Genomic DNA, 27,455 nt, shown 5'->3' with positions numbered 1-27,455 from the left:
AGTTTTAAGGAGGATACCTGAGCTGCTAGTTTTATAAGAAAGTGAGAAGAAAATGTTTTTGTGTTTTCCCTTGCTCAATGCCTATAGGCAAGTTTTCTTAAAAACAAGATATTGCTTACCGTTCCCTTCATGTTCTGTTTATGCTCCATTTGGAGGGCATTTCAGCTCAAGGGAGAGAGGTATGGGAGGCCTTTTGAGGGCATATCTCAGGATCACTACTTTCTCACTCATTCCTTTGGAACACAGAATCCCTTCTGCTCACTGGCCTCTTAAAGAGGCAGTTGGGTTGGATATTCTTTGGCCTGATGTCTGGAGTACATTGGGCCTTGCATGTAGCGCAGGGTGGCTGTGTCTTAGCCCTTACTTAACCATGAGTAGTAAGATGAGGGCCTACTGGAGAGCGAGAGCAGGACTGTGTTTGGGCAGGGAGTGAGGGGCCCTGGGGTGGCCAGGAAGGCAGATGGCAGTGCCCTGTCATCTTCAGCCCAGAAAAGGCCATTTGTAAGGAGACCATCAATGTCAGAATTGGCTAGGAACTGGGGATGGTCATGCTGTGGAGGGTGGGGACAGGGAAGTATTTGAAGAATGTGAGTAGAAGTGCCCTCTTTGCAGAAACGAGGCTGGGGCATTAGTGTTGGGAATTCTGCAGCTCTGGGGAGTGGCTGTGAGCAGAGAGGGGCCCTGCTTCGGGCACTGGGTGTTTGTGGTGCTTGTGGGCGGGATGGGTATGGCAGCTTGGAGAAAGCCCCAGACCCCTACCCTGAATTTCTAACTTGTGCCTCTTGTCCCTGTCTTCACCAGACAGAGCCACCATGGGGACGACAGCCCCAGGGCCCATTCACCTGCTGGAGCTATGTGACCAGAAGCTCATGGAGTTTCTCTGCAACTTGGATAATAAGGACTTGGTGTGGCTTGAGGAGATCCAGGAGGAGGCCAAGCGCATGTTCACCAGGTGAAGGCGGGGGCACAGTGAGGGGATGGGAACACCAGCGCCTGTCTGGGCTGCTTTGGTCTTGGGGACGCAACAGCTCCTCGTCCCCACCTGCCTGGCAAAACCAACAACCTGTCAGGGCTCCCTGCTGTATACTCCGTGTGCAGCGTGCTAGGGCCCGACCTAGTGTCATGGGAAGGGGCAGCAGGAGAGATCGAGTCCCTTGCCTGTTCGCCATCATTGCTGGCTGGGCCTCTCAGGGTGTGGGGCAATGGACGTGCGCCTGGGGGCTTGCTTCCCTGCCGTGTCTCCAGGAGGAAGCCCTGAGTGCCCACATGACCCTGGAGAGCTTGCTTGGTGCTGGTCACCCGAGCTTGACCTGTCGCGACCAGGAACTGGGCAGGGGCCAGGCTGGGTGGGAGAGGGGACCAGCGGTTCCCAGGCAGCCTCGAGTGACACCCTCCTGTGCCAAACAGAGAATTCAGCAAAGAGCCAGAACTGATGCCCAAAACACCTTCTCAGAAGAACCGACGGAAGAAGAGACGGATTTCTTATGTTCAGGATGAAAACAGAGACCCCATCAGGAAAAGGTAGGAAGGGTTGGGGGAGGGTGAGCTGGGCAGTGGGCTCTGCGGAGGCTTGGTGCCATCTGGGACAGTTCAATTCTGAAGATGTTGATTTGGAAGTAGCAGCCTGTAGGAAGGGTGGTGGGTACCACCGCGGGTACTGCATGGGCCATGCTGAGAAGGGTTGGGATGCCACAGGGAGCTATAGCTTGACCCAAGACCCTGGATCCAGATCTGTGGCTGTGTGTTGGGGGTGGGGGTATTTGATCTGGGCCCTGGAGGATGGCAAATATTTCCATAGGTGGGATGAAAAAGAGAAGCCGTCCTTCTGTTAGGTGAGTGTGACCAGAGGTGTGCAGCACATGGCTTGTCCCAGCCCTCATATTGTTATGCTTGTTTTAGTCCCCCTCAAGAATGACTGGGGCTGCAGAGTGCTAGGGAAAGAGGCTGGGTCTTGGGGTTAGACCTGGGTGTGAACCGCAGCTCTGCCCCTTAGCAGAGCAGTATGGCTTTGAATTGAATTTCTGCCTCTCTGAGCCTCTGTTCCTCATCCCTAAAATGGGGATAGTGGTCCATACCTCTCAGGGGCATGCTCTGGATTAAGGGAGAGTGTGTGTAAGGCTTTCAGCAGGGACTTGGTGCGGTATGACTTCAGTCAGCCAGTGGTTTGGATGAATATAATCTTCCTAGCCAGTTCTGTGAGGACTATGGCATGATCCCCAATTTACAGTTAGGAAGACTGAGGCTCAGACAAGAATGGCCTGGGGCCTCCTGGCTAGAGGTGGCAGAATCTGGGCTGGAACCCAGATCTTTTGCCTTCACATTCTCTCATCATACTCCATCCAAGCTGGTGGCTCTTAGGGAGACTGGGTGCTACCCTGTCCTGCTGCCCATCTCAGCCTCTGCCCTGCTGCCCCTGCCAGGTTATCCCGCAGAAAGTCTCGGAGCAGCCAGCTGAGCTCCCGACGCCTCCGCAGCAAGGACAGTGTAGAGAAGCTGGCCACAATGGTGGGGGAGAACGGCTCCGTCCTGCGGCGTGTGACCCGTGCGGCAGCTGCGGCTGCTGCAGCCACCATGGCATTGGCTGCACCTTCTTCGCCCACCCCTGAGTCTCCCACGACGTTGACCGAGAAGCCCAAGGATAACCACACCCAGTGCCAGCTGGTGCCTGTGGTGGAGATTGGCATCAGTGAGCGCCACAATGCTGAGCAGCATGTCACCCAGCTCGTGTCCGTCCAGCCTCTGCCCCGTACTCTGTCCCCGACTCCGGCTTCAGCCACAACTCCAGCCTCCCGGGGCATCCTGACATCGGATGAGGAATCAACACCTAAGAAGTCAAAGGCCAGGATGCAGGAGTCCGTCACAGTGAGCTCCCTGATAGCTACACCCCAGGACCCCAAGGGTCGAGGGGTCGGGACAGGGCGGTCTGTGTCTAAGCTCAGGATTGCGCGGGTCTCCCCTGGCCCACGGGACTCGCCAGGCTCTCCAGACTCTCCGTGGCGGGAGCGGGTGCTGGCTCCCATCCTGCCGGATAACTTCTCCATGCCCACGGGCTCTCCTGCGGACTCTCAGTCGGTGCGGCACAACCTGACCGCCCCGTCCTCCCTGAGTCCCCAAGTCTTAGCCCAGAAGTACTCTCTGGTGGCCAAACAGGAAAGTGTTGTCCGCAGGGCGAGCAGAAGGCTTGCCAAGAAGACTGCCGAAGAGCCCGCTGCCTCTGGCCGCATCATCTGTGAGTCTGGGGGCTTGGCAGTGGCGGGTGGTCCTTGGTGCCAGGCTCAGATGGAGGGTTTCTGAGGGATCATCTAGCAAGGAGCTGTCCAGAGAGCTTTCTGCTGTGAGGTAGATGTTCCACATCGGTGCTGTCCTGGGTGGTGGCCACTAGCTGGCCCCCTCTGGCGATTGTGTCCTCAAAATGTGGCTAGTCTGATTGAGGAACTGAGTTTTAAATTGTATTGCATTTTACTTCTTTTAGATTTAAATAGTTACATGTAGCTAGTGGCTTCCACATTGGATGGTGCAGATCTGACCCAACCTACTTGCTTTACAAGTGAGGAAATTGAGCTTCAGGGAGGTTGGCCACCACGTGGCCATGGTTACTGGCCATGTTGAGGCTGGAGCCTGGGCCTCTTACCCAGGGCCAGCTCGTTCCTCCCAACCCCGTGCTGCAGAGGCTGCTTAAATTCACCGGGTTTGTGCGCCGCCCATTAGCGACACTACATTTGATCTGGAGGAGGGAATTATGGCAGCAGGTTCCTTCTGGCAGATCAGATGACTGGGCATCTGATGGGAGCCAGGAGGGGGAACCAAGCTGACTCTGGAACTGGCCAGCGTGGGTCTGAGTGCCAATTCAGCCATTTACCCACCTCGCAGCCTGGGGCCTCCACTCCTAGCCTGTCAACTGGGGCTAATCACGTCACTTCAAAGGGTCGTTGTGAGGTTTTCTTTGGTCACCCCACACGGGGAGTTAGAAGGGTGCCTGGCATATGGGAAGGACTGGGTCACGTTAGCTGCTCTCTCAGATCTCAGCTTAGGGGGCCGTTGCCCACTGGAGCAGGTGTCTGGAGGGGCGGCTGGCTGCATGAGGAGGAGCTGAAGTCTGAGCTAGGATGGTTCTGAAGGATGGCTGCACTTTTGCTAAGTGGAAAAAAAAAATGCGGGGATATGTATTCTTGGCAGAGGGAACAGCTTGTACAAAGACCCTGATGCCTAAAGCAACAAGTGATGGGGCTCTGGGGCTCATGTCTCACACAAGAGCTTGAACTTGACCCCACTGAAGCAAAAGAAGTGGCCTGATGATGGTGAATGGAGGGAAACAGGGAGATGAGATAGGAGGCTGTTGTAAGGATGCAGCCAGAGGATGGGCGAAGCAGCGGACTGGTGGTGAGGATAGGCCAGGATTTATGTTTTTTCTTTTTTTTTTGATGCAGAGTCTCACTCTGTTGCCCAGACTAGAGTGCAATGGCACGGTCTCGGCTCACTGCAACCTCTGCATTTCGGGTTCAAGCAATTCTTCTGCCTCAGCCTCCCGAGGAGCAGGGATTACAAGCGCCTGCCACCACACCAGGCTCATTTTTGTTTTTTTGTTTTTTAGTAGAGATGGGGTTTCACCATGTTGGCCAGGCTGGTTTCGAACTCCTGACCTCAAGCCTCAGCCAGCCTACCAAAGTGCTGGGATTACAGGTGTGAGCCACTGCACCCAGCCCAGGTTTTATCTTAACGCATATTAAATAGTAGCTGGCATCTGCCAGGCACTTTAAGATTTATAAAAGGAAAGGTTATTTCATTTGGTCCTTACGGCAGCACTGTTAGCTTGTGAGGAATTTTTCAGTTTATGGAGGAGGAAACTGAGGCTTAAGGAGGCCATGGAATCTGTAAATTGGGAAGCTAGGGCTTGAGCACTGCATGTTTCATTCTGTTCAGAAAGTCAGGTGCTTGCAGAAGAGGCTTTGTGCAAGGCCCCAGGGCAGGGCCTGTCAGGCAGGGGAGGGCACCTCACCTTGGCAGCTTTCTCTCTGCCTGAGTCACGCTGCCTGGGGATGGGCCTGCTCCAGGGTTTGGGGTGACACAGTCTGGGGCGTGTACAGATGTGCAGTGTGGCACACTGTCTATTTCTGGATTCTCAGAAGGATCTAAATGGTTCTGATCTGTTTTGGAGATTTTCTCAGGCCTGGATCTGATCTTGGGAAGGGGCCCAAGGGAGCAGGTGAGCCTGGACCTGTAGAGGGAGGGCCAGGCAGGGTTGCAGAGAATCTCTGAGACCTTTGGAGCAGACATCGGGATCTGCAGCTCTCATGCCCTTCCATCACTTTTCCCTCTCTATCTACCCGTTCCCTGCCCATGAATGGGCTTCTGATTTGACTGCTGCATGTGACCTAGGTCTGTCTGACTCCCAGCCCAGCATCATCTCTCTTCTTGAGGTGGGTGGAGGAGAGAGAGGAGGATACAGGATCTCGGATCTGGAGTCACACCGACCCTGGGTGACCTTGGGCACACCCCTTCTCTCAGCCTCAGTTTTTCTGTGTGAAATGGTGATAACGCTTGCTTTGAATGTGAGTAGATAACTCATCTTAGTGCTTGGGTGTAGTGGATACTTAGTACATCTTATTTGAGAAAACTCACCAACGGCTGACGCTCAGTTTGGGTGTGACAAGGCCGACCCCTAGCGAGGAGCTGCAAGGGTGTCAGGGAGTGGGGCGGTGACGGGGAGGAGGCTTTGCGGGGGTCTCCCAGATCCCAGGTTCTGGGAGAGGCTCTCGGGCAGCTCCGAGGTGGGGTCTTGGTTTGGGTTTTCCCAATGAGCAGTACTTGACACAAGGATTTGAGTTCAATTCATTAATTTTTGGGAAATTAATGAGTTTAATTTCTTAAAAATTAAATTCGGGATGGGAAGGAAACACCTGCACCCAGAGGAATGGGAAAATGAGGAAAAAAAGCCAGCAGGCAGGATGGGCCGAGGGGGCCTCTGGAAGCCAGAGTGTGGCCCCGGGGCGTGGAACTGCTGTGTGCCAGCAGGAATCCCCTGCCTCCTGGCCTGGTGCGCACCTGCCTGCGGGGCCTGCGGGGCCTGTGGGGCAGCAGTTCTGAAGTGGATAGGAAGGGACAGGCCCACTGCCACAGGGCTCCACCTTGGGGCGTTCGAGCTACCTCTGCATTGGAGAACAACCCTTCCGTCCCTCTGCCAGTGCTTGGGCCACTTCCATACCACCAGACCAGCTCTGAGGCCTGAATGGTGTGCAGATGGCACTTAGCATTCCAGAGAACCCTTGTGCTGGTGGGAGAGCCACGTAGTCACGTGGGCAACTTCATCAGGGAGCACATGAGCTGGGATGACACTGCATGGGGAGATGAGGGGGACGTATCTTCTGGGTATAGACCCCTTAAATGGGGGTCATCACTACCCGTGACTGTCAGCCCGGCCCTGCAGCTGCTCCCACCACCTCCCCAAACCTGGCTACTATACCCAGGAAGGGTCCCGGCTTCCCTTCTCTGTGGCCTGTTGTCTTCCCTGTTTTCCTGAGACCCTGTGCGCCCCAACCTCCCACTGGCCGCCTCCCAGCCTGAACTCTGGCCAAGTCCCCATGGCTCAGGATGCGCCAGCTCAGCTACCTTCTCTCTGTTCCCCCAAAAAGCCTCTTTTTTTCCTGCCTCGTGGCCTTGGCCCTCCTTCTCCCCAGACCAGTGGCACTGGAAACAGGCATGCTCCCAGCTAGGAAGAAGCCGGGGACATAAAGCTAGCAGCTGTGGTGAGGATGCCAGGGTGAGTGCTGAGGGTGAGGGCCCCGGGCTTCCTGTTTTTAATGATTAAGCCTCAGCCTCAAAAAGCTTTTGACAGCCTGGACAACATGGCGCAGACCCTGTCTCTACCCAAATGGGAAAAATTAGCCAGGTATGGTGGCATGTGCCTGTAGTCCCAGCTACTCAGGAGACTGAGGTGAGAGGATTGCTTGAACCCAGGAGGTCGAGGCTGCAATGAGCTGAGATTGCGCCACTGCACTCCAGCCCGGGTGACAGAGTGAGACTCTGTTAAAAAGAAAAAAAAAGCTTCGATTATGAGGTTTTATCTATTGTTAGTTACTGTATTAGAAATTAAAACAGGATTTTAAAAGTATTTAAATTTTAGTTAATATTTTATATGAATATTTAGTACTTTAAAGATTTAAAAATATTGTTTAATATTTTGACATTACAAAATGTAAGTACCAAGCCTATCACCTGTTTACATTAAGACTTTTTATGAAAAAATAACTTTTCCAAAACAAAAATGTACTGAGGAGACTGGCATTATTCTACATTTTCAAATCTCTTTATTGTGTGACTTTAAAGAAGCCTCATTCTGTGTTTGATCTGTTGTTGCATTGAGCTGTTTGGGTTAAAGTAACTGAAGAACTGGCCGGGCGCGGTGGCTCACACCTGTAATGCCAGCACATTGGGAGGCTGAGGCGGGCGGATCATGAGGTCAAGAGATCGAGACTATCTTGGCCAGCATGGTGAAACCGCATCTCTACTAAAAACACAAAAAATTATCTGGGCGTGGTGGTGTGTGCCTGTAGTCCCAACTACTTGGGAGGCTGAGGCAGGAGGATTGCTTGAAACCAGGAGGTGGAGGTTGCAGTGAGCTGAATTCACACCACTTCACTCCCGCCTGGGTGACAGAGTGAGACTCTGTCTCAAAAAAAAACAACAAAAGTAGCTGAAGAACATCTGGCCTCACACAGACGTGTAGTTGGGAAAGGGAGGAATATCTTCATAGCTTTTTCAGATAATTGTGCGTGTTCTTTGTGATCAGGACCAGCGCAAGAAGTGGTAGTTCTTCAAGGTTTGTTGTGGTGTTGAGTCTGAAACCATGTTGCTGGTTCCATAGGGGTCTGCCTTGCACCTTGTGTGTTTTTTTTTTTTAAGATGAAATCTCACTATGTCACCCAGACTGGAGTGTAGTTGCATGATCTTGGTTCACTGCAACGTCCGCCTCCTGGTTCAAGAAATTCTCTTGCCTCAGCCTCCCTAGTAGCTGGAATTACAGGCGCCCACCGACGCCTGGCTAATTTTTGTTTTTTTAGTAGAGACGGGGTTTCACCATGTTGCCAGGCTGGTCTCAAACTCCTGATCTCAAATCATCTGTCTGCCTCGGCTTCTCAGAGTGCTGGGATTACAGGAGTGAGCCACCACGCCCAGCCACACTTTGAATGGATCTTTTAGATGTGTGTGATTTCATAACCGCATACATCGATCATTTGGAAAATATTGCTTCACCAGGTTATGCACGTCTTCCAAGTGTTGACACCCTTCATTATATAATATGCTAAAAAAGCACATTTGTTTTCTGACCTCATCAGAAAAGTCCTTAGGTATTAGGATGCTGTGGCCCTGCTGGTGGTGGATACGTGCTTTTCAAAATTCTACTCTTGGATTCTTTTTGTTTCAGTTTTTAAATTATTGTTAGCACATGGTGTTTTATTTTTGTGATGGATTCACTTCATTGACTTGTGAGAAAATGTCTTCCAGATAGCCAAGATTGAATAACCGTTGTGTGTCAATCATTCTTTTAAATAATAACAGTGTTCCAGGTGAAAAAGTGGCTAGTGCAGCTGGCAGCTTAGAGATGAGCGCTTTTCGCGGAGAGTTACATTTGCAGTAACAGGCATTCGGCACACTTCCCACCTCAGCACACAGAAGAGTAGAAATGGCATGTACTTGAGTTTAGATTTAGTAAAATTAGGACTTTTGCAGGCGCAGTGACTCACGCCTGTAATCCAAGCACTTTGGGAGGCTGAGGCAGGTGGTTCACTTGAGGATGAGTTCGAGACCAGCCTGGCCAACATAGCGAAACCCTGTCTCTACTGAAAATATAAAAAATTAGCTGGGTGTGGTGGTATGTGCCTGTGATTCCAGCTAATTGGGAGGCTGAGGCACAAGAATTGCTTGAACCCAGGAGGTGGAGGTTGCAGTGAGCTGAGGTTGCGTCACTGCATTCAGCCTGAGTGACAGAGTAAGAGTCTGTCTCAAAAAAAAAAAAAAAAAAAAAATTAGTACTTTTTACACCTTCATCAAGGACATTCCTCAGTGAAACTGGACTTCTCTCCTTCCTGTGAGTGTGTGGTCCGAGGATAGTGTTTGATGCTCTGGCCTCAGTCGGGGCTGAGGCTTCAGCAGTTTGTTCCCCATTGTTCTTGTGCCCTCGGGGCAAGTGTCAGCACAGTGAAAGGGGGAAAGTAACATTTTAGTATCATGATTAGTTATGACCTCGTGGATCCCCCAAGGGTCTCAAGGACATCCAGGGATCAGAGAATGCAAGCTGAGAACCACTGGCCTGGACCTCCTCCTCCTTTGTCTGTAAAATCCTCCAGACCAGCTCAGATCCCCTGTCGTAGGCTTTTAAAATTCTCTGCTCTGGACCAGGCGCGGTGGCTCACGCTTGTAATCCCAGCACTTTGGGAGGCCTAGGCGGGTGGATTACTTGAGGTCAGGAGTTCGAAACCAGCCTGGCCAACATGGCGAAAGCCCGTCTCTACTAAAAATACAAAAAATTAGCCAGAAATCGCTTGAACCCAGGAGGTGGTGGTTGCAGTGAGCTGAGGTTGTTCCACTGCACACCAGTCTGGGCAGCAGAGCGAGACTCCATCTCAAAAAAAAGAAAAAAAATGTGTCTGCTGTGTTCCATCATTGCCCATGCTGGTGTTGTTGACGGGACTATTTGATGATTGTTATCTAGACCAGACAGTGGTTCTGTTTTGTTCACCGTTGGGGCCCTAGGGCCTGGCCCAGGTCCCAGTACACTGTAGGCACTTGATGAATATTTGTTGACAGAATAAGCTGCTTTGTCTTGGGCCCCATGCTGGGAGTTTGGGGCCTGGAGCTGCAACAGACATTGTCCCTCTTCTCAAGATATTCCCAGCCCAGTGAGGGTGCCCAGCCGTGCCCAGATGGGCATGGGAAGAGCATCTGGGAAGCAGCAGGGGACGTGAAGCCAGGAACTCCGATAAAGACGCTAGGATGAGTGCTGAGGGGAGGGTCCTGGGCATGGCAAGGCTAATGATGGGAGCAGTGGCCAGGCCCTTGCTGGAACCTGGTCCCCTGGACCCCTTTGAGTGGGACCTATGTGGTTTCTGATGACATCTTTTGTGCCTTTCTTTTCCCCCTCAGGTCACAGTTACCTGGAGAGGCTTCTGAATGTTGAGGTGCCCGAAAAAGTTGGGTGAGTTCAGTTCCAGGGCTTTGCAGGTGGGCAGGGCACACCAGGACAGGGAGCCAAGGTGAGCACCAGGGCTGGAAGCAATTCCTGGGCTGAGCCTTTCCCACTGATCCCTGACTGCCCAGGGGCTGCCCGTTTCCCCTGTCTGACCAGGCAGTGAGTGACGTGGGTGTTGGCCGCCTGGTCTCCTTGCAGCGCCCGTCCGTGTTGCTGGTTGCCTGGCCAGACCTGACCCTGGGGCGTGAGCTCCAGAGGTTGGGGGTAAGGCGGAGCTGCCAGCTGCCATTCAGACTGGGTGGGGTAGGATAGTGGCGCTCCAGGATTACACCCAGTGCTGCTTCTGGCCGGGACACAGACTCCTTTTCCTGGAGGCCGTGTCCTGCCATCACTAAAACCAGCCTCCTCCCTCCTTCCTGCAGAGCAGAGGGTTTGTTCTTGGGATGGGGAAACAGGGTGACTGGGCAGACCTGCTGGCCTTGCCTGCCCCATGGTGAATGGAGAACAGACCACAAAAGAGATGCAGCTCATCTGGGTCCAAGAGGTGGAGGTGGAACTGAGGACAGGGCTCTGTGCCAGCTCTGTGGTGGGGTGCTTGGGAGATGAAGCCACATTCTGAAGCTGACATCCCTCGTCTGCCCACGGAGCCATGGCTTGGAGCTGCCATCCTCCCATCCCGCAGGGGGCTGTGGGTTGGTGGCCCTGGTCAGGGCACCTTGTGTTGACATTTTGAGTCCCCCATCCCTGGAGTGGGAGAGGGACTCCCTATGGGGGAGGGCTTGGACTAGCTGGGCAGTCCCCACAGAGTCCCCCTTCTGTTTTCAGTCGTGAGCAGAAGGAGTCCCCCGAGGAGGCTGAGCCTGTAGCGGCAGCTGAGCCAGAGGTAAGGCGGCTGCCTGGGGAAGGGAGGACTCACCTCTGGGGCTCCTGCTCTGCCCTGCAGCCATCCTGGGCCTTGGGTTCCAGGTTGAGATCCCTAAAGCCTTGGTTCTTTCCACAGGTCCCTGAGAACAGCGGAAATAACTCGTGGCCCCGCAGTGACACGGAGATTGCCAATAGCACACCCAGCCCGAAGCCTGCAGCCAGCAGCCCGGAAACACCCTCTGCAGGGCAGCAAGGTGAGGCTTCCTGACCTGCCGCTTGTAGTGCCCAGAGCCACAGCGGGCCTTGGTGGCCTCAGCCTGACCTTCTGTCTGGGGATAAGGAAGCCCTATTTTCTGGGCCAGTAGGCTAAAGAGAAATTAAACCTGGGGGTGCAGAGATCCCTTTTGAGTCTGCAGGCTTCACCTCCCACTGTTGGGCTGGAGCTGTCACTGAGTGCTGCGTGGGGGGCTGTGGCTGGTTGGGACAGGAAGCAGGGGAAGGGGCTGCATTGGGGTACGGATATGAAGAGGCCAGGTAAGGCCTTGACCTCGACTCCAGGGGCCAGTGGGAAGAGCCGTGGGCTGGGAATTGAACACCCACCTGGCCTCCTGCTTTGCCTCTGCTGCCAGCTCCTTTCTGACCTTTGTAGGTCCATCCCTGTCCAAAGAGGGCTGGAGGACAGGGTTTGGGAGTGTCCTGGGGTCCTGCTCACATCTCCCTGAGAAGGGTGCTTCTCTCTGGTGGGAAGTGCACTATGGCTATGAGATCTTGAACATGGCCTCCTCCTCTTTACGATGTGGTCAGGGACAATGGTCATGCCAGCCTCACAGCCCTCAGGGCTGCTGCGAGGAACTTTTGGAGTCACGTGCACTTTCTCCTAGCAGTGAAACAAAACATACTGACGCTACACCCCGCATGTTGACCCTGCAGCCAGAGCCACCCCCTCCTCCTGTCATGGCCACACCAGCCTCATGGCCCAGGAGGGGTGGAATTTAGAAGCTGCGCAAGGGGCTTAGAGCTCCTGCTTCTACAAGGTGTCCACACACTGTTCTTAGTGTCAGAGGTGGGTGGGGCACGTCGGGGGCTGCCGCCTCAACAGGACCGTCCCGCCCTGCCTTGCCTACCATAGAGCCAGGCACTGGCGGGGAGGGGTTCATGAGCTCCGCGTAGCCAGGCCCTGGCATCTGTAGATTCCTCAAGGCTAGTCAGGGTTAAGGCTGATACGTCTGCGTTTGGCCACCCCGGAGCTGCCAGGAAGGGAGCCTTGCCCACTGCCAAGGCTGCTGCCCAGGGACCCCTTCCCCCTAGGCTCCCATTCCTACCTTGCCGCCGCCATCATTTCTGCAGCCTTGTTGAAATTGCTGTCTTCACAGAGGCCAAGACAGACCAAGCAGATGGACCCAGAGAGCCACCGCAGAGTGCCAGGTTTGCATTAGGGAAGGGATGTGCGGGTCACTCGGGGGCCCTGGAGGACATGGCCTTGTGTCCTTGCTCAGGGAGGGTGGATGTGTGCTCAGGGGCTTCAGAGCCTCTCTGCTGGGGTGTGGTCTGGTGTTGAGACTTAACCAAGGAGGCGGCTCCATGCTGTGGATGAGCGCCAGCCTGGGAATAGGGCGAACCGATTGTTGGCCCCGTCTTAGGGTGGTCTCCTGGCCATGTGACCTTGGACTGTTCCCCTCCCTTCCTCTGAGTGGGCGGCAGAGGGTTGGTTAGGCTCTGCAGCCTCTTTCAGCCTAGAGGCGGGTGGCCTGGGCCCGGTATTGTTCACTGGGGTGACTTTTGATGGGCTGTGGCGGGCTGCCCTGTGATGCCGCCGCCCGCGCCTTGGCAGGAGGAAGCGCAGCTACAAGCAGGCGGTGAGTGAGCTGGACGAGGAGCAGCACCTGGAGGATGAGGAGCTGCAGCCCCCCAGGAGCAAGACCCCTTCCTCACCCTGCCCGACCAGCAAGGTGAGCCAGGCGCCTGCCCTGCCCTAGAGCCCTGACCCCCTTCGGTACCCTGCCCCGCCTGCCCACTCCTGACCCTGGTCCTCGTCTGCAGGTGGTGCGGCCCCTCCGGACCTTTCTGCACACGGTGCAGAGGAACCAGATGCTCATGACCCCGACCTCAGCCCCCCGCAGTGTCATGAAGTCCTTTATTAAGCGCAACACTCCCCTGCGCGTGGACCCCAAGGTAAGGGGCCTGTGCCCATCGGGCTTTGTGGGAGCCGGGCAGTGTGGCTGAAGGTCCAGTCTGTCCCCTAAGATACTGGGAGTAGTGTGAGCCTGGGCGGAGGCAGGTGTGGCCTGGCACTGTTAGGGGCCAGCTGAAGCCTCTGTGGCCACCAGCTGCCTTGACCTCTGGGGACACTGTCCTGCACTTGACCTTGTGGGCTCCGGACTGCAGCCTGAGGGCTCAGCCGGCTCAGTGTGAGCCCTGGAGATCTGTGTGGTTAAAGTGAGGGGTACTTGACACCTCCACCGTTGGGGTGAGGGTTGGGTGACAGGAGAGGCGGTGGGGATGCTGCTGGCAGGAGGAGGGGCCCCATGCACACTTGCTGGCACAGCTGGGCATGTGGCCTGCCTGGCAGGACGTCCCCCGGCCTGGCATTAACTCTTGCCTTTTCCCTTGTCTCCTCTCCACAGTGCAGCTTCGTCGTAAGTAAAGCCTTTTCCTGTCGGTAACCTCGCCCCACCTAGCACTTACCTGCTGTAGCTCCTTCCCTGCGTAGCTGACAGCACCTGTAGATGCACTAACATCCTAAGCGGGAGGGGAGCCTTAGGAAGAGCGTGGGACGGTGAGGGGTGCGCTGGCTGGAGGCGCCCAGCAGTTCTGGGCCCCAGCGTCCTTCTCTGCCCTCCCTGCCCTTGACTCTGCTCCTAGGAGGAAGCGAAGGGGTGCGGCTTTTCACCAGGGCTACAGCTTGACGGTGTTCCCCACAGCCAGCTCCCTCCCTCCTCCCCAGCAGCAGGCCTCCTCAGGGTCTTTAGGTCTTTGAAGAGAACAGACCGGTTGTCTGTGGTCCCCAGAGCCACTGAGATTTATTGGTTCACAGACCTGAGCAGTAGCCTTGAGGCAGTGGGATGACGGGGGAGGGCAAGTGTGGGTCTGAGCTGAGGTGGAAGGCCGGGTCTTGCTGTGCTGGGTGACAGCAGAACAGTGAGTGGTAGCATCTAGAAACAAGTCACAGAAGCTGTTCTCTTCTCAGACACCTCAGAACTGAGCTGAGCCAGGCTGGCTTCTGAGCAAGGACCTTCGGATGGGCACATGCTTAACCCTCAGCCCCAGCTCCCCATGCCATTTGCCAAGGCCACAGCTGCCTCATTCCTTTAGTTCCTGCAAGCCTTCTGAAGAGTCCTCTGCAGTTACACAGGGACACCTGTGACAGCCAGGAGGGCTTCTGCCTCCAGCGGAGGGCCTCGGCAGGTGGGAGGGGCTTCCCAGCAGCTGGCCAGGTGGGCCCTGAACTGGCTTCTCCCCATGGAGGCCTGTTCCCCTCTTGTTGGAGAGGGTGACTGACAGTATACCTTCCAGTGGCCTTACCACCTGTGCCCCACCCAGACTGATTAGAGCCCTGCAGGTTTTACGGGGTGATAGAGAAGACCAGAAAGTGGCTCTTTCCTGCTTTGGGGATCCCAGGTCCCTGCACAGGCCATCTAGTGGGTGGGGACGGTCCATAGTTAGGAGACCAGGGGCCTACGGAGTCCTTTTGGACTGCATCCTGATCATTATGCTACGAGCCTCTCGGTCTTTTTTAAATCTATGGACAATGTTGATATTTTCTCAGCATTGCAATTTAGCAGCAATTGACCTGGTTAGGTTTAAGCTGCAGGTTCCCATCTGCCTTCTGGGGACTGTGGTTCTAATGTTAGTCCCGATTTTGAAGATGGCAGTGCTGTTTGGACTTTTCCCGGGTGTGTGCCAGTCAGCAGTCAGCCTGGGACCTGGAAAGTGGTCTGTTAGTTTAGTTCTCAGACTTTGGTGTGATAATTAGGGTCAGATCCTAGCATCTGCAGCTTGGAGCTGAGCCTATTTGTTTGTCAATTACCTGCAGTATCATTTTCCTGATCTCCTCTGGGGCTCTCTTTTCTGTCGTCCAGCTGGGAAGCTGGTGCTTTAGTTACCTTGTTCTGCTTTGTGTGCTTCTACGACTGTGTCCAGGGCCACCTGCCAGGGGGACAGAGAAAGAAAAACACACAGGATTTGGCCCACACTTTTGGGATCACAGCTCCTCCTTTGAGTTTTGACTCAGCTTTCTGTGTCCAGGGTCACCTGGCAGGGGGACAGACAGAAGAGCAACACACAGGGTTTGGCTCACACTTTTGGGTTCACAACTCCTCCCTCGAATTTTGACTTGGCAGCTTTCTTTAACTGCTGCTGCCCCTCGTTGCCGTCGGACTGCTTGTGAGCTGGGGCACAAGGCAAAGAAGAAAAGGGAAAAAACAAAAATGGGGTTTCTGCCTTCTCTGAGCATTAGAGACTCCCTTTCTGCTGCTTGAGTCGACTAGAATTCTTTCTGTCCATGCCCCAATGACTCCTTTGGAGTTCCAGGCTGTATTGAGTTAGGCTGGAGGAAAACAATGGGGAACTCACTGCTGGTTAGCTGGTGCTTCCAAGTCTGGTCTTCTTCCCCATCTGCCTGCTCCTCTTTAGTTTTAGAGGCCTCAAGTAGCCGCTCCTTGCATTCTGTCCAGGTTTTGTAGCTGTGTTCAGTGGGAGGGAGAGGTGGAGTGTGTCTCCTCCATCTTACCCGTTACTGGGACCCCTTCTCTCCGCCTCTGGGAGGATGGTATTACCTTGGAGCCAGATTTCTAGGTGAGAGTGCTCCTCCAGTTAGGCTCAGAAGCCAAGGAGAAATCAATAGTAACCAGTACAGGAAGAGCGGGTCACTACTGGACACTGTGTCCAAAGGTGGGAGTCTGCTGGGAGCCAGGGTGGGGTGATGGGTGTGGGCTTCACTCTGCGTCCCAGCCTCCACCCAGCCCCAGACTGTTCAAGGGGAAAGCACCAGCCTTGTCCTTGGCCAGGGAGGGCTTAGAGCCCCTGCCCATCCCTGCTGGCTGCCCATTGCTGTGGCTGTGCCCCTGGGGCTTTCTGTGTCTGCCCAGGAAGGGGTGCCAGCATCAATCAGCTTTTCAGCCAACGAGTACTTTTTTAAAGTTGCCTTAAAAATGAACGTAGCCAGCTGGGCATGGTGGCTTACGCCTGTAATCCCAGCACTTTGGGAGGCCAAGGCGGGCGGATCCCTTGAGGTCAGGAGTTCAGGACCAGCCTGGCCAACATAGTGAAACCCCGCCTCTACTAAAAATATAAAAATTAGCTGGGTGTGGTGGCACATGCCTGTAGCTCCAGCTGCTTGGGAGGCTGAGGCGCGAGAATCGCTTGAACCTGGGAGGTGGAGGTTGCAGTGAGCCGAGATTGCGCCATTGCACTCCAGCCTGGGTGACAGAGCAGACTCTGTCTCCAAAAAAAAGCATAGCTGTGCCACAGGAAGTTCGGAAAATAAAAGAAAATTAATACCATCCCTAATCCGTCTCACTAGACTATAGTAACCTCTGTTAGCATTTGACAATATTTCCTTTTATTTTTTTCAACTATTATGAAATAGTTGATATACACAAAAAAATATGTAGCCATAGTGTGGATGTTATAAAGCATGATAGTCGTAAGTTAACCCTTGCGTCTGCACCACCCCCTTACTGCAACATTCACTGTGACTAGGAGAGCTGCCTTTCTGCTCCTCACCCTTCCAAGCTCATCCTTCATTTTCGTTTTCAATGCACAGTTTATATAGTTGTCATCAGCACATAAATCCTCCTTGGAGCCTGACTTTCGTGCTGCCCAAAACTTGGCAGGGCTCAGTTGAGGACACTGTGGCTCAGACCCTTGTGAGGCAGCTGAGTGCTCCTGGGAGGAAAGACGGGAGCTGCGGGTCTTGGCCTGGGTGCTGTTGGGGCCGCGTTGGGGATGCCTCTGCCTAAGAAGCACTCTGACGCTGCCACCCACGCGGCCGCAGGCTGCTGGGGACTGTGGGCAGCTTTTGGGGCTGGGTGGGGGGTTGTCCTTGCTCATGTCCCATCTCCCCCGCTCCCCGCCACCCCAGGAGAAGGAGCGGCAGCGCCTGGAGAGCCTGCGGCGGAAGGAGGAGGCCGAGCAGCTGCGCAGGCAGAAGGTGGAGGAGGACAAGCGACGGCGGCTGGAGGAGGTGAAGCTGTAAGTGGCCTGGCTCCCTGGACCGTGGCCTGCCCCAGCCTCGGCGGGGCTCCCCCTGACTGTCCTGCGCCCCGCAGGAAGCGTGAGGAACGCCTCCGCAAGGTGCTGCAGGCCCGCGAGCGGGTGGAGCAGATGAAGGAGGAGAAGAAGAAGCAGATTGAGCAGAAGTTTGCTCAGATCGACGAGAAGACTGAGAAGGTGGGAGCCTGGGCTCTGGGGGACCCAGGCAATTCAGACTTAGCCCACGGGTTAGGACTGGACCCCTCAGGAAATTGCTGAGTTGTCACTGTACCCCTGTACCCAACTCCTGCCTGCGTCCCAGGCCCTGGAGTCCGCTCTGAGCTCAGCCGAGGGCTTCCCTGGCAGCCCTTTGTGAGTCGGGTCTGACACTCAGGCAGGGCCGCTTCTGGTGGCCTCTGCCTGGGCGGTGGGAACAAGCCAGGTGTGCAGGGGCAGGTGGGGCCTGTCACGCAGAGTTCTGGGCCCCACTCTGCAGGATTGGATGTGGGTGCTCCAATGGGCACGTGTGGGTGGGCTCTGCAGGCCAAGGAGGAGCGGCTGGCGGAGGAGAAGGCCAAGAAAAAGGCGGCGGCCAAGAAGATGGAGGAGGTGGAGGCGCGCAGGAAGCAGGAGGAGGAGGCGCGTAGGCTCAGGTGGCTGCAGCAGGTGCGAGCGCAGGTGGGCCTCAGGGAGGAGGTGGGCGGGGTGGCCACCGTCTCAGCACCATGGGGCCCTATTGGGCGCACCCCGCCTTTTGGGGTTGACCCAGACCATCTTGTTGCTTCATGCCAAGAAGGAGGTTTCCCAGAAGCCTCCAGGGTGGGGATGGTGACCAGAACCTGCCTCTCATCTTCTGTAGCAGCAGTAGTTTGAGGGTTAAGTGCTCATACTTGGAGCCAGACTGCCTATCTCAACTCTGCCATTTATTAGCTGTGCGACCTCGTGCAGGCTGCTTGACCTCTCTGCTTCCATGCCTTCAAGTAACAGGGTTAAATGTGTTAATGTCTAAAATGCTCATTAGGGTCTGACGCCTGCTGAGCGTTCTATACAATTGCTGTTATGGTCCATTCCCCGACTGTTCCGCCTATAAGAGTAAGGGCCCAGCTCGTCCCAGTCAGTCTTAGGGCTCTAGAGAAGGCAAATCCATCATTAGGGCTTATGTGACTAGTCAGCAAGGTCAGGTATTTACTGTGTGCTAGGCACTGTTCTAAGTGTGTTGTGCATATAAACCCAGCAACCTCATGAAGTGTAGGAATAACTGCGGTCTCCGTTTTATAGACGAGGAAACAGGCCAGAGGGTTTGAATGCTTGCCCGTTGTTTCAGAGCTAGTGCGTTTGGCTCCGAGGTTCCTTTCTGCTAAATCTACAGCAGCAGCGGCTGTCACGAGATGCCTTTTCAGGCTGCTGCTGGTGGTTCTGGCAGAGCCTTGCTCGGGATGTCACATGGCACCATTCCTGTGTTGTCCGTGCTGGTGGCTGATATGAGGGGCACCTGGGCTTCGGGGGAGTAGGGCTGCTGTCCTGCCTCTGGCCCTGGCCCAGCCACAGCACCCGACCTTGCTCTCCGTTTCAGGAGGAGGAAGAGCGGCGGCACCAAGAGCTGCTGCAGAAGAAGAAGGAGGAGGAGCAGGAGCGGCTGCGGAAGGCGGCCGAGGCTAAGCGGCTGGCGGAGCAGCGGGAGCAGGAGCGGCGCGAGCAGGAGCGGCAGCTGGCAGAGCAGGAGCGTCGGCGGGAGCAGGAGCGGCTCCAGGCCGAGAGGTGAGGGACCTGCTGGCCCGCTGCCTGCCCTCCATGTGTGTGAAGAGAGATGGTGTGGCCCTTGCCTGGACACAGCCTCACCTGCATGCGAGGGTTTGCAGGTGCTTTCCTTGGCACCAAACCCAGAGGCCTACAGCTAGTGGTCCACCTGAATACACTCCCCATTGGCTATGGGAGATCCAAGGAGCGATGGGTGGGCTTGCTCAGGGCTTGGCTCGGTTCTGTGTCCAGCTGCATGTGCTGACCTCTTCGGTGTCTTTTTGTAACTGGCAGGTGTGTGGTGCTCAGAGGATGAGCTGATATTTCTCAGCAGGGCCACCATGGGCATTTTGGGCAGGAGAGATCTTTGTGTTACATTGCAGGGTGTTTGGCATCCTTGGCCCCTGTCCCCACTAAATGTATCTTCCCCTGGTGACGACGATAACTCAGATATTTTCAGACTATTCCCCTGCCTTGGGAACCGTGGACCCCGGAGCCCCGAGATCTTCCAGCTGTGCAGATGCAGTGGTCTCTGGACAACAGACATGCTTAGTTTTACAGGCGTTTGTCCAGGGCCTGTCCTGAGCCTGGTTGTTGTGAGAGCCGTGGGGATGCCAAGGAGGAAAAGCCACACTCACTGTTGATCAGGAGATACGTGGGATCCCGCGTCTGCGCGCGCAGTGGAGCACAAGGCTCGTGTGTGAGACACGCAGGCCCCGTAGCTGTTCCCTCTCCCTCTCTACCTCCTGGGAAACACCGGGCAGCACTTTTTTTCCGTGTGCATCTTTGTGGGTGGCTTCAGGCTTATCAGAGAAGTGAGAAGTCACAGCCAGAGCGCTGCACTGCGTCAGGGCTGCTCGATGGGGACAAAGCTGTCCGTGGTCCTCTGGTCAGAGTCTGGGAAGGCGTAGGGTACAGCCAACGTGGTTTGAGAATTGCAGGGTGCTGGGCAGGGCAGGGGCTTTGAGGGCGGCGGTGTGATAGTCACAGTGTCGGCAGCTTTGGTGGGTTACCCCAGCCGCAGGCTTTACACCTGTTTCCTTGTTTAGTCCTCAACTGAAGCCCACGGTGGCGTGGGAGTCATCAGCTCCACTTCACACAGGGAGGAACAGGTCCAGAGAGGTTAAATGACGTGTTCAAAGTCATGAGCCAGTGTGTTGTGGAGGTGACTCCAGAACTCATCCACAGCCCCTTGTTCATGCTTGTTCATGCTTGGAGCCGGTGTCTGCCCTGAGGGTTAGGATAATTAGGGGTATTGTGGATCATCCCATTTGATTCTTGTGTTGACCCTGGAGGAGATGTGTTCTGGTCTCCACTGTATAAGAGTGTTATGAGGCTCAGAGACCTAAGTTACAAGGAAAAGTGGGGGCCAAATGTTGGGCTTCAGCTTGTGTTCCCTGCACCCTCAGGTGTGCACACTTCTAGCCTCCGGGGCAAAAGCGCAGCTCTTGGCTCTAAGCTGGTTGCCCATTCGGCAATCCCACCGTCTAAGGTGTGTCCTGCTGGCTGGGCTGGCTTCCCCAGCAGGGATGGGAGCAGGGCTGGGGCTGGGGCGCCACTTCCTGTCCTAACAGGCTCTTGCTGGGTCCTCAGGGAGCTGCAGGAGCGGGAGAAGGCCCTGCGGCTGCAGAAGGAGCGGCTGCAGAGGGAACTGGAGGAGAAGAAGAAGAAGGTGAGGGGAGCTGGGTTGTGGGCTCCCCTGGGGTCTGCCCTGAGCTGTGGGCTGGTCTAGACTCCCGCGGCAGGGGCCGCCTAGGGAGGGGAAGGAAAGGGAGGGGAGGGAAGGGCACCTGCACAGCTCCCTAACACCCCATTGCCACCTGGGTTCCAGGAAGAGCAGCAGCGTCTGGCTGAGCGGCAGCTGCAGGAGGAGCAAGAGAAGAAAGCCAAGGAGGCAGCAGGGGCCAGCAAGGCCCTGAACGTGACTGTGGACGTGCAGGTGCAGCCTGGGCCCCAGTGGAGAGGCCCTCGGGCGGAGGGGCCCAGTCTGATTATTCTCTTCCCAGTAGCTGGAGGCACAGGCTATGTTAGGCCCCTAAGGAAAAGGACAGATACACTTGGCCCAATTGTTTTTACTATTTTTTGTATTCTTTGTTATTCTAAAAGTAGAATTTGTTGAGGTGGGGGATAAAAAGGAACTAAACCTTATAAAAGAGTATAAAGTTTCAAGAAAAGGGACCCTCAGGAAAACTCTACTAAGCCCATTGTATATCCTTCTAGAGTTTTGCCTATGTAACCCTTTTAACACACACAGATATTCTCTGTCTCTCTTTGTCACCCATATACACACATATTTAAAATGGACACATACCATTTGGTGGATTGATTTCCAGTCCCCTCACCCCCACGGTTTTTTTTTTTTCGCTCGGCATATTGTAGACATCTGTCTGTTTCAGCACAGGTACATTTCTTAGTTTTGAGGGCCGTGTACCTTCGTGGTGCTGGAATTCAGCCGGCTCCTCTTGATGAGCATTTGATCTATTTTCACTTCAGTGCTGTTACCAAACAAAACATAATGTTTTCACTGCAGCACAGTTAAGATGTGGAAAACTTGGAAGTTAGTATGATATCTGTCAATGATGGATGGTTAAGTTGCAAATCCTGGAGTCTCCTGAGCGGTTCCCAGGAGGATTCTAGACACACTGGCCTGGAAGAAAGTTTGCAATACACCTTAGCATGAAAAAAGGGGACACAGAGTAGTGTGTGTTCTGTGACTTTTTAAAATTAAAAAGTAGGCCTGGTGCAGTCGTTCTCGCCTGTAATCCCAGCATATTGGAAGGCCAAAGTGGGCGGATTACTTGAGGTCACGAGTTCGAGACCAGCCTGGTCAACATAGTGAAACCCAGTCCCTTACTAAACATACAAAAAATTAGCCAGGTGTGGTGCTACACACCTGTAATCCAGCTACTTGGGAAAGCTGAGGCATGAGAATCTCTTGAACCTGGGAGGTGGAGGTTGCAGTGAGCCGAGATCACACCACTGCACTCCAGTCTGGGCGACAGTGAGATTCTGTCTCAAAAAAAGAAAAAAAAAAGTGATCCTGCACCTTTTGTTTCTCCTGTGAACTGGGAGGAGGTGAGCAGTGCCCCAGCGCTCCTCGGTGGTGAGAGACTGGAATGCTGCGGAGGGAGCTGATGGCCATGTTTGTTTTTCCAGTCTCCAGCTTGTACCTCATATCAGATGACTCCGCAAGGGCACAGGGCCCCTCCCAAGATCAACCCAGATAACTACGGGATGGATCTGAATAGCGACGACTCCACCGATGATGAGGCCCATCCCCGGAAGCCCATCCCCAACTGGGCCCGAGGTACGCAAAGCCCACAGCTCCTGGGGGACTCAGGCCCTCCCTGGTCCTCACCTTGAGGGCCCTGGAAATAGTGAGTTGGCTGCTATGGTGTTGGGAGGCTGCTGTGTGCTTGAGTTGGCGGCTCGAGGCTCTGGCCTGGGGCATGCATGTGCCCGGGGGAGAGTCGGGCACCCTATGGTCACTGTGCTTTCCTGAGGACCAGACCTATGAGGTTGGGTTCCTTTGTTCTCAAAAAAATATATGAAATTGCACTGGCCTTGGGCACAGCATCTGCTGCTGGGTGTCCCGACTTGGACTGGGCCCCTCCTTAGAGTCACATCCAGCAAGGCTGAAGAGACTTGGACCCAAGTAAGCCACCTGGGACAGGGACAGAACTAGAATGGGAAAGGGTTTAGGCAGAACACCAAGCTGGAGCCTGGGGCTTCTGGCCAGCTGGGGGAGGCAGGAAAGGCCCTGAGGAGTGCACGAGGCACTTGAGTAGGATCTGACCTGGAGTTTACAGGCCCCAACGTTAAACAAGAACCTGGGTGAGCGTGACTGCAGTGCCTCAGGCCTGAGTGCAAGGCCAGCTTGAGTGAGCAGGGTAGGTGCTAGCAGTGTGTGCTGCAGAGTGGATAGGGCCAGTGGGTACCATGGGTGCCTTGCAGTGTTTACTGAACTGGAGGTCAGGGAAGGGTGCAGACGCCCCAGATGGAAGGGCCTGGAATCCCATAGCTGGTAGGCACTCTGCACAAAAACTCACAAAAACTTGTTTTTGTGAGTTTCACCTCATCTGAACCCTACAGTGACTGGCATGTGCTTTAAGCCTCTTAACTGCTAGTGTCAAGTTGTTTGGGAGATGGCAGTGAGCAGGAGCCAGATCACTTGCAAAGCCACCTAATCGGAGGTGACTTTGAACAGCTTCCTTAAATAATTTCCTCATCTGTGAAAGGGGGGTGATGACAAGACCCAGCTGAGGAGTTGTATTGAGAGTGACATGAGTGAGCTCACGGCTGGCCCTTAGAGCCGCAGCTGGTGCTGAGCAAGTGCTGGTGCATGTCTGGCCTCCTGATCCCCTGGGTCTTCCTCAGCCCCGTTGTCAGGACTGGGCGCTCCCACATCCACTGCCAGAGGCCCCTCAGGACTGCGCCAGGGCCTGTGGGGTCTGTGAGAAGCAGCTGGCCAGGGTGGTCGAGGATGGCATCCTATGCTTAAGCTCTCGAGCTTGGCTTGTCTTCAAACATAGGCTCTGCCATTGTTAGCTGTATGCCTTTAGGCAAATCTGCTGAATGGGAGAATACAGAACCTGCCTCCCAGGTGGTGGTCGGGACAGGTTCAAGGAGTGCCTGTCTCATGCAAGCTCTCAAGGGCTTTGCACAGGTTAAGCTGCCAGAGGACGGTAGGAAGGATGTGACACAAGGGCGTTCTCTGGGTTTGATGGTGGTACAGGCAGGGGCAGGGCTGAAGAGGGTGACGGAGCTCTCTGTAGGGAGGTTGGAGAGGGTGACAGGGCTCTTTGGGGGACAGGGGATGGGGAGGTTCATGGAGAGCCCCAAGGCAGTGTCTGGTCTGTCGTCTCCGGTAGGCACCCCGCTCAGCCAGGCCATCATTCACCAGTACTACCACCCGCCGAACCTTCCGGAGCTCTTTGGAGCCATTCTCCCGCTGGACTTGGAGGATATCTTCAGGAAGAGCAAGCCTCGCTATCACAAGCGCACCAGCTCTGCTGTCTGGAACTCCCCGCCTCTGCCGGGCGCCAGGGTCCCCAGCAGCCTGGCCTACGGCCTGAAGAAGCACTGAGGCTGGCCTGCGTCTTTCTTAGCAGCCTCACCTCCTGTCTGTGTCTATCTATCTGTCTGTCGGTCTCTGTCTTGGTCCGTTGATCTCCTTCTTGGCATGCCATCATGGAGTGCTCGGCCAGGTGTATATAAACATCCTCTGTGCTGGGTGTTTCTGCTGCAGGTGGCAGGTGGCCCCGGGCCTGTTTGGAGGATGGGCGGGGTGGGTGGGTGGGGAAGAACCAGGCCCAGCCCCACATGACCTGCAGACAGTGCTCTGTAAATAGTTGTTTTAATTTAGTTGAATGTTAGCGTTTTAGTCTTTGGCATTTTAGTGTTTGGGAGGTAGATTAATAAAGTATATTCCTTCAAGCCTGCTGTTGATACCGTGAAGACTGGGCGCCTCAGCCCTGGCTCTGTAGCTGTGTGTCTTGGGCCACCGGTGGCCTGCAGGACCAAGGTACTGTTCCATCACGTGCGGTGTGCCTCAGAATCACCGGGTGCAGATGCCCGCCCTCAGAGATGCTGCTGCAGTGGGTGGTTCCACTGCCTGGATAACCCCTGAGGAACACTTCAGTTACTGTCACGATGGGGCAGGTGGAGCTCCTTCCTGTTTTTTGGGGTGCTCCCTGTTTGTAACGGGAAACTTGCTCATTGGGAAAGACCTGTGTCTTGACACAGCCCTGCCACTTAGTCCCCTACCCTCTCTGTTCCCCAGGCTCCACCCTTGCTGCACAGGTACAAATGGGCTTGAGAACATCTGTGTGCTGGTGAAGCATGAGGTCTGAGTAGAAAAGGGATATCCCTTGAGACCACCTCGGGACCAGTGCTTGCAAGCAGCGAGGTATTTCCCCAGCAAAACCAGGCAGCTGCTGATTAAATGCTTAGCGCCGATGAAAGCTGGCTGTGGTCCTGCCTGTGAGCTGTCTGCTGCTGCCTTCTGAATGCATGCATCTGCTACTCTAGCCTGGGGTTGCCAAACTATGGCCTGTGGGCCAAATCCAGCTGCAGTCAGTTCTTTAAAGTTTTATCGAAACACCAGCAATGGAAATGCCTTGTCTTTACCGGTTGTCTCCAGTGGCTCTGCTCTGAGGGCAGTTGGTAAGTTGTGCAGCAGAGGCCCATCTATGCAAAGCTGAAAATGTTTACTATTTGAACTTTTACAGAAGTTCTGCTTAAGGACAAAATAAAGCCTAAATCCAAGAATACTTTTAAAAATGAGGAAATAGTGAACACAATAGATGGAAGTCTGGAAGTTTCTACCCATGCCAAGAAAAGCGTTTTATGGTTTGTTTAAATACGTTGTGCAGTTCAAATTTTTTCCCGATATTCTCTGACTAGACACTTGTACTGAGTAAACTGGCGAGTGTGTCTGTCTAAAACCACAATATCAAAATATCACTTAAAGCATCTTTATATAGTGTGTTTAAGGAAAAGTTATTATTCAGCAGAAACGTAATTGCAATTGGTCTGCATATTTATCAACACTTGGTATTGTCTGTTTCTTATTTTAGCCATGCAAATAGGTGTGTACGGATATCTAATCATGGCTTTAATTTGAATTTCCCTAATGGCTGATGGTGAACATCTTTTCATGTACATTTCTGTCATCTGTGTATCTTTGGTGAAGAGTCTTCAAATCTTTTGTTCATCTTAAAATTGGATTGTTATGTTACCGTTGGGTTTAAGAATCTTTACATATTATGGATACAAATATGTTGTCACATATATGCTTTGCAGTATTTTCTCCCAATCTGTAGCTTGTCTTTTTTAAAAAAAATTTTTTTTTTAGAGATGGGGTCTTGCTACATTGGCCAGGCTGGTCTCAAACTCCTGGTCTGAAGCGGTCCTTCTGCCTTGGCCTCCCAAAGTGCTGAGATTGTAGGCATGAGCTGCCATGCCTAGCCCAGCTTTTTGTTTACTTACCAGTGCTTTTCACAGGACAAAAATTTTAATTTGATGAAGTCCAATTAATTAAATTTTAAAAATAGAGTGTGTTTTTTTGTCATGTCTAAGAAACCATTGTCCTAGGTCCTAATTCTCCTTTGTTTTCTTCTAAATGTTTTTTATTTTACATGTTGCATTTAGATTTATGATCTATTTTGAGTTAACTTTTTTTTAAGTATGAAGTTTATGTTTTTTGTTTGTGTTTAGGAGCATATGGATGGATGTCTAATTGTTCCAGCACCATTTGTTGGAAAGACTATCCTTTCTCTGCTGAATTTCTTTTATATCTTTGCCAGGAGTTAGCCATATTGGTATGGGTCCATTTCTAGACTTTTTATTTTCTCCCATTGATCTGTACATCTCTCCTTTTGCCAATACCACATAAATCAAGGTGACTATAGCTTTGTAATAAGTATTAAAATCTGGTAATATAATTCTTCCAATTTTATTTTTCTTTTAAAATTATTTTGACTATTGTATCAGTGTTACCTTTCCATTTAAATTTTAGGGTTAGCTTATCTCCAAAAGTCCTGCTGGGATTTTGATTGGAATTGCATTAAATCTATAGATAAGTTTGGGGAGAATGAACATATTTATGATCGTCTTTTAATCCATGAACATGACGTGTCCTCCATTTATTTGCATGTTTAGTTTCTTTCTTCAGCATTTTATAGTTTCAGCATACAGATCCTGTACATATTTTCTTAGATTTATAACTATTTATTTTCTTGGAGCTGTTGTAAATGGTATTGTTTTTCTGATTTTTGGTTTCCACTTGTTCATTGCTGATGTATAGAAATACAGTTGACTTTTGTGTCAACTTTGTATCCCGTGATGCAAGTAAAGCAGTACTGAGGGGAATTTATGGGGCTCAATGCCTGTGTTAGAAAAAAGGTCTCAAATCAGTGACCTCAGCTTCCACTTTAAGAAACTAGAAAAAAAAAAAAAAGAGCAAATTAAAAGTGTACACAGAAAAGGGGAAATCATGCAAGTAGAGCAGAAATCAGACATTAGAAAGAGAAAATATAGAAAATTAATTAACCAAAAGCTGGTTCTTTGAGAAGCTCAAGAAAATTCTATTTAGACTGATCAGGAGAAAAGATAGATCACCAATGTCAGAAATTAGGTAGCTTCACCACAGATTCTACAGTTATTAAAACAATAAGAGACTATTATGAACAACTTCTAGGAATACATTTGACAATTTAGATGAAAGCAATGCAGATTCCTTAAAAGATACAAATTAGTTTACTTAGGAAGAAATGGAAAACCTACATAGCTGTATGAAAGATGTGTTATCACAAAGAAAACGGTAGACATAGGTAGCTTTAGTGGTAAATGTTGCCACATATTTAAGGAAATAATACTAATTCTGCACAACCTCTCACAGGAAATATAAGAGGAAAGAATACTCAGTTCTGTCTCTGAGGCCAGCATTGCTTTGATCCCCAAATCAGACATTGCA

The 27,455-nt window shown here is 53.1% G+C and overlaps 1 protein-coding gene across 4 annotated transcripts in view; it reads left to right on the top strand.

Annotated features, from left to right (window-relative positions):
• INCENP (inner centromere protein) overlaps positions 1–26,939 on the top strand; it is a 30,317-nt gene extending 3,378 nt beyond the window's left edge. Inside the window, exons 2-19 of one of the 4 annotated variants that reach the window (XM_023189510.1) lie at positions 802–952; positions 1,408–1,521; positions 2,421–3,229; positions 10,141–10,192; positions 11,012–11,069; positions 11,187–11,304; positions 12,424–12,475; positions 12,882–12,999; positions 13,091–13,222; positions 13,675–13,686; positions 17,133–17,242; positions 17,320–17,440; positions 17,786–17,908; positions 18,816–19,000; positions 20,573–20,651; positions 20,811–20,918; positions 22,136–22,286; positions 23,851–26,939. In XM_023189510.1, coding sequence (XP_023045278.1) covers positions 813–952; positions 1,408–1,521; positions 2,421–3,229; positions 10,141–10,192; positions 11,012–11,069; positions 11,187–11,304; positions 12,424–12,475; positions 12,882–12,999; positions 13,091–13,222; positions 13,675–13,686; positions 17,133–17,242; positions 17,320–17,440; positions 17,786–17,908; positions 18,816–19,000; positions 20,573–20,651; positions 20,811–20,918; positions 22,136–22,286; positions 23,851–24,065 — 2,697 coding nt within the window. In that variant the 5' untranslated portion in view covers positions 802–812 and the 3' untranslated portion in view covers positions 24,066–26,939. Of the gene's footprint in view, positions 1–801; positions 953–1,407; positions 1,522–2,420; positions 3,230–10,140; positions 10,193–11,011; positions 11,070–11,186; positions 11,305–12,423; positions 12,476–12,881; positions 13,000–13,090; positions 13,223–13,674; positions 13,687–17,132; positions 17,243–17,319; positions 17,441–17,785; positions 17,921–18,815; positions 19,001–20,572; positions 20,652–20,810; positions 20,919–22,135; positions 22,287–23,850 lie in introns of all 4 variants that reach the window. The other 3 variants (XM_023189508.1, XM_023189511.1, XM_023189509.1) reach the window with 3 other exon arrangements.
• The last annotated feature ends 516 nt before the right edge of the window (positions 26,940–27,455 follow it).

The sequence above is a fragment of the Piliocolobus tephrosceles genome, chromosome 13 (genome assembly GCF_002776525.5).
Source record: "Piliocolobus tephrosceles isolate RC106 chromosome 13, ASM277652v3, whole genome shotgun sequence".
Lineage (NCBI taxonomy): Eukaryota > Metazoa > Chordata > Mammalia > Primates > Cercopithecidae > Piliocolobus > Piliocolobus tephrosceles.
This window is presented reverse-complemented; position numbering and strand designations above follow the sequence as displayed.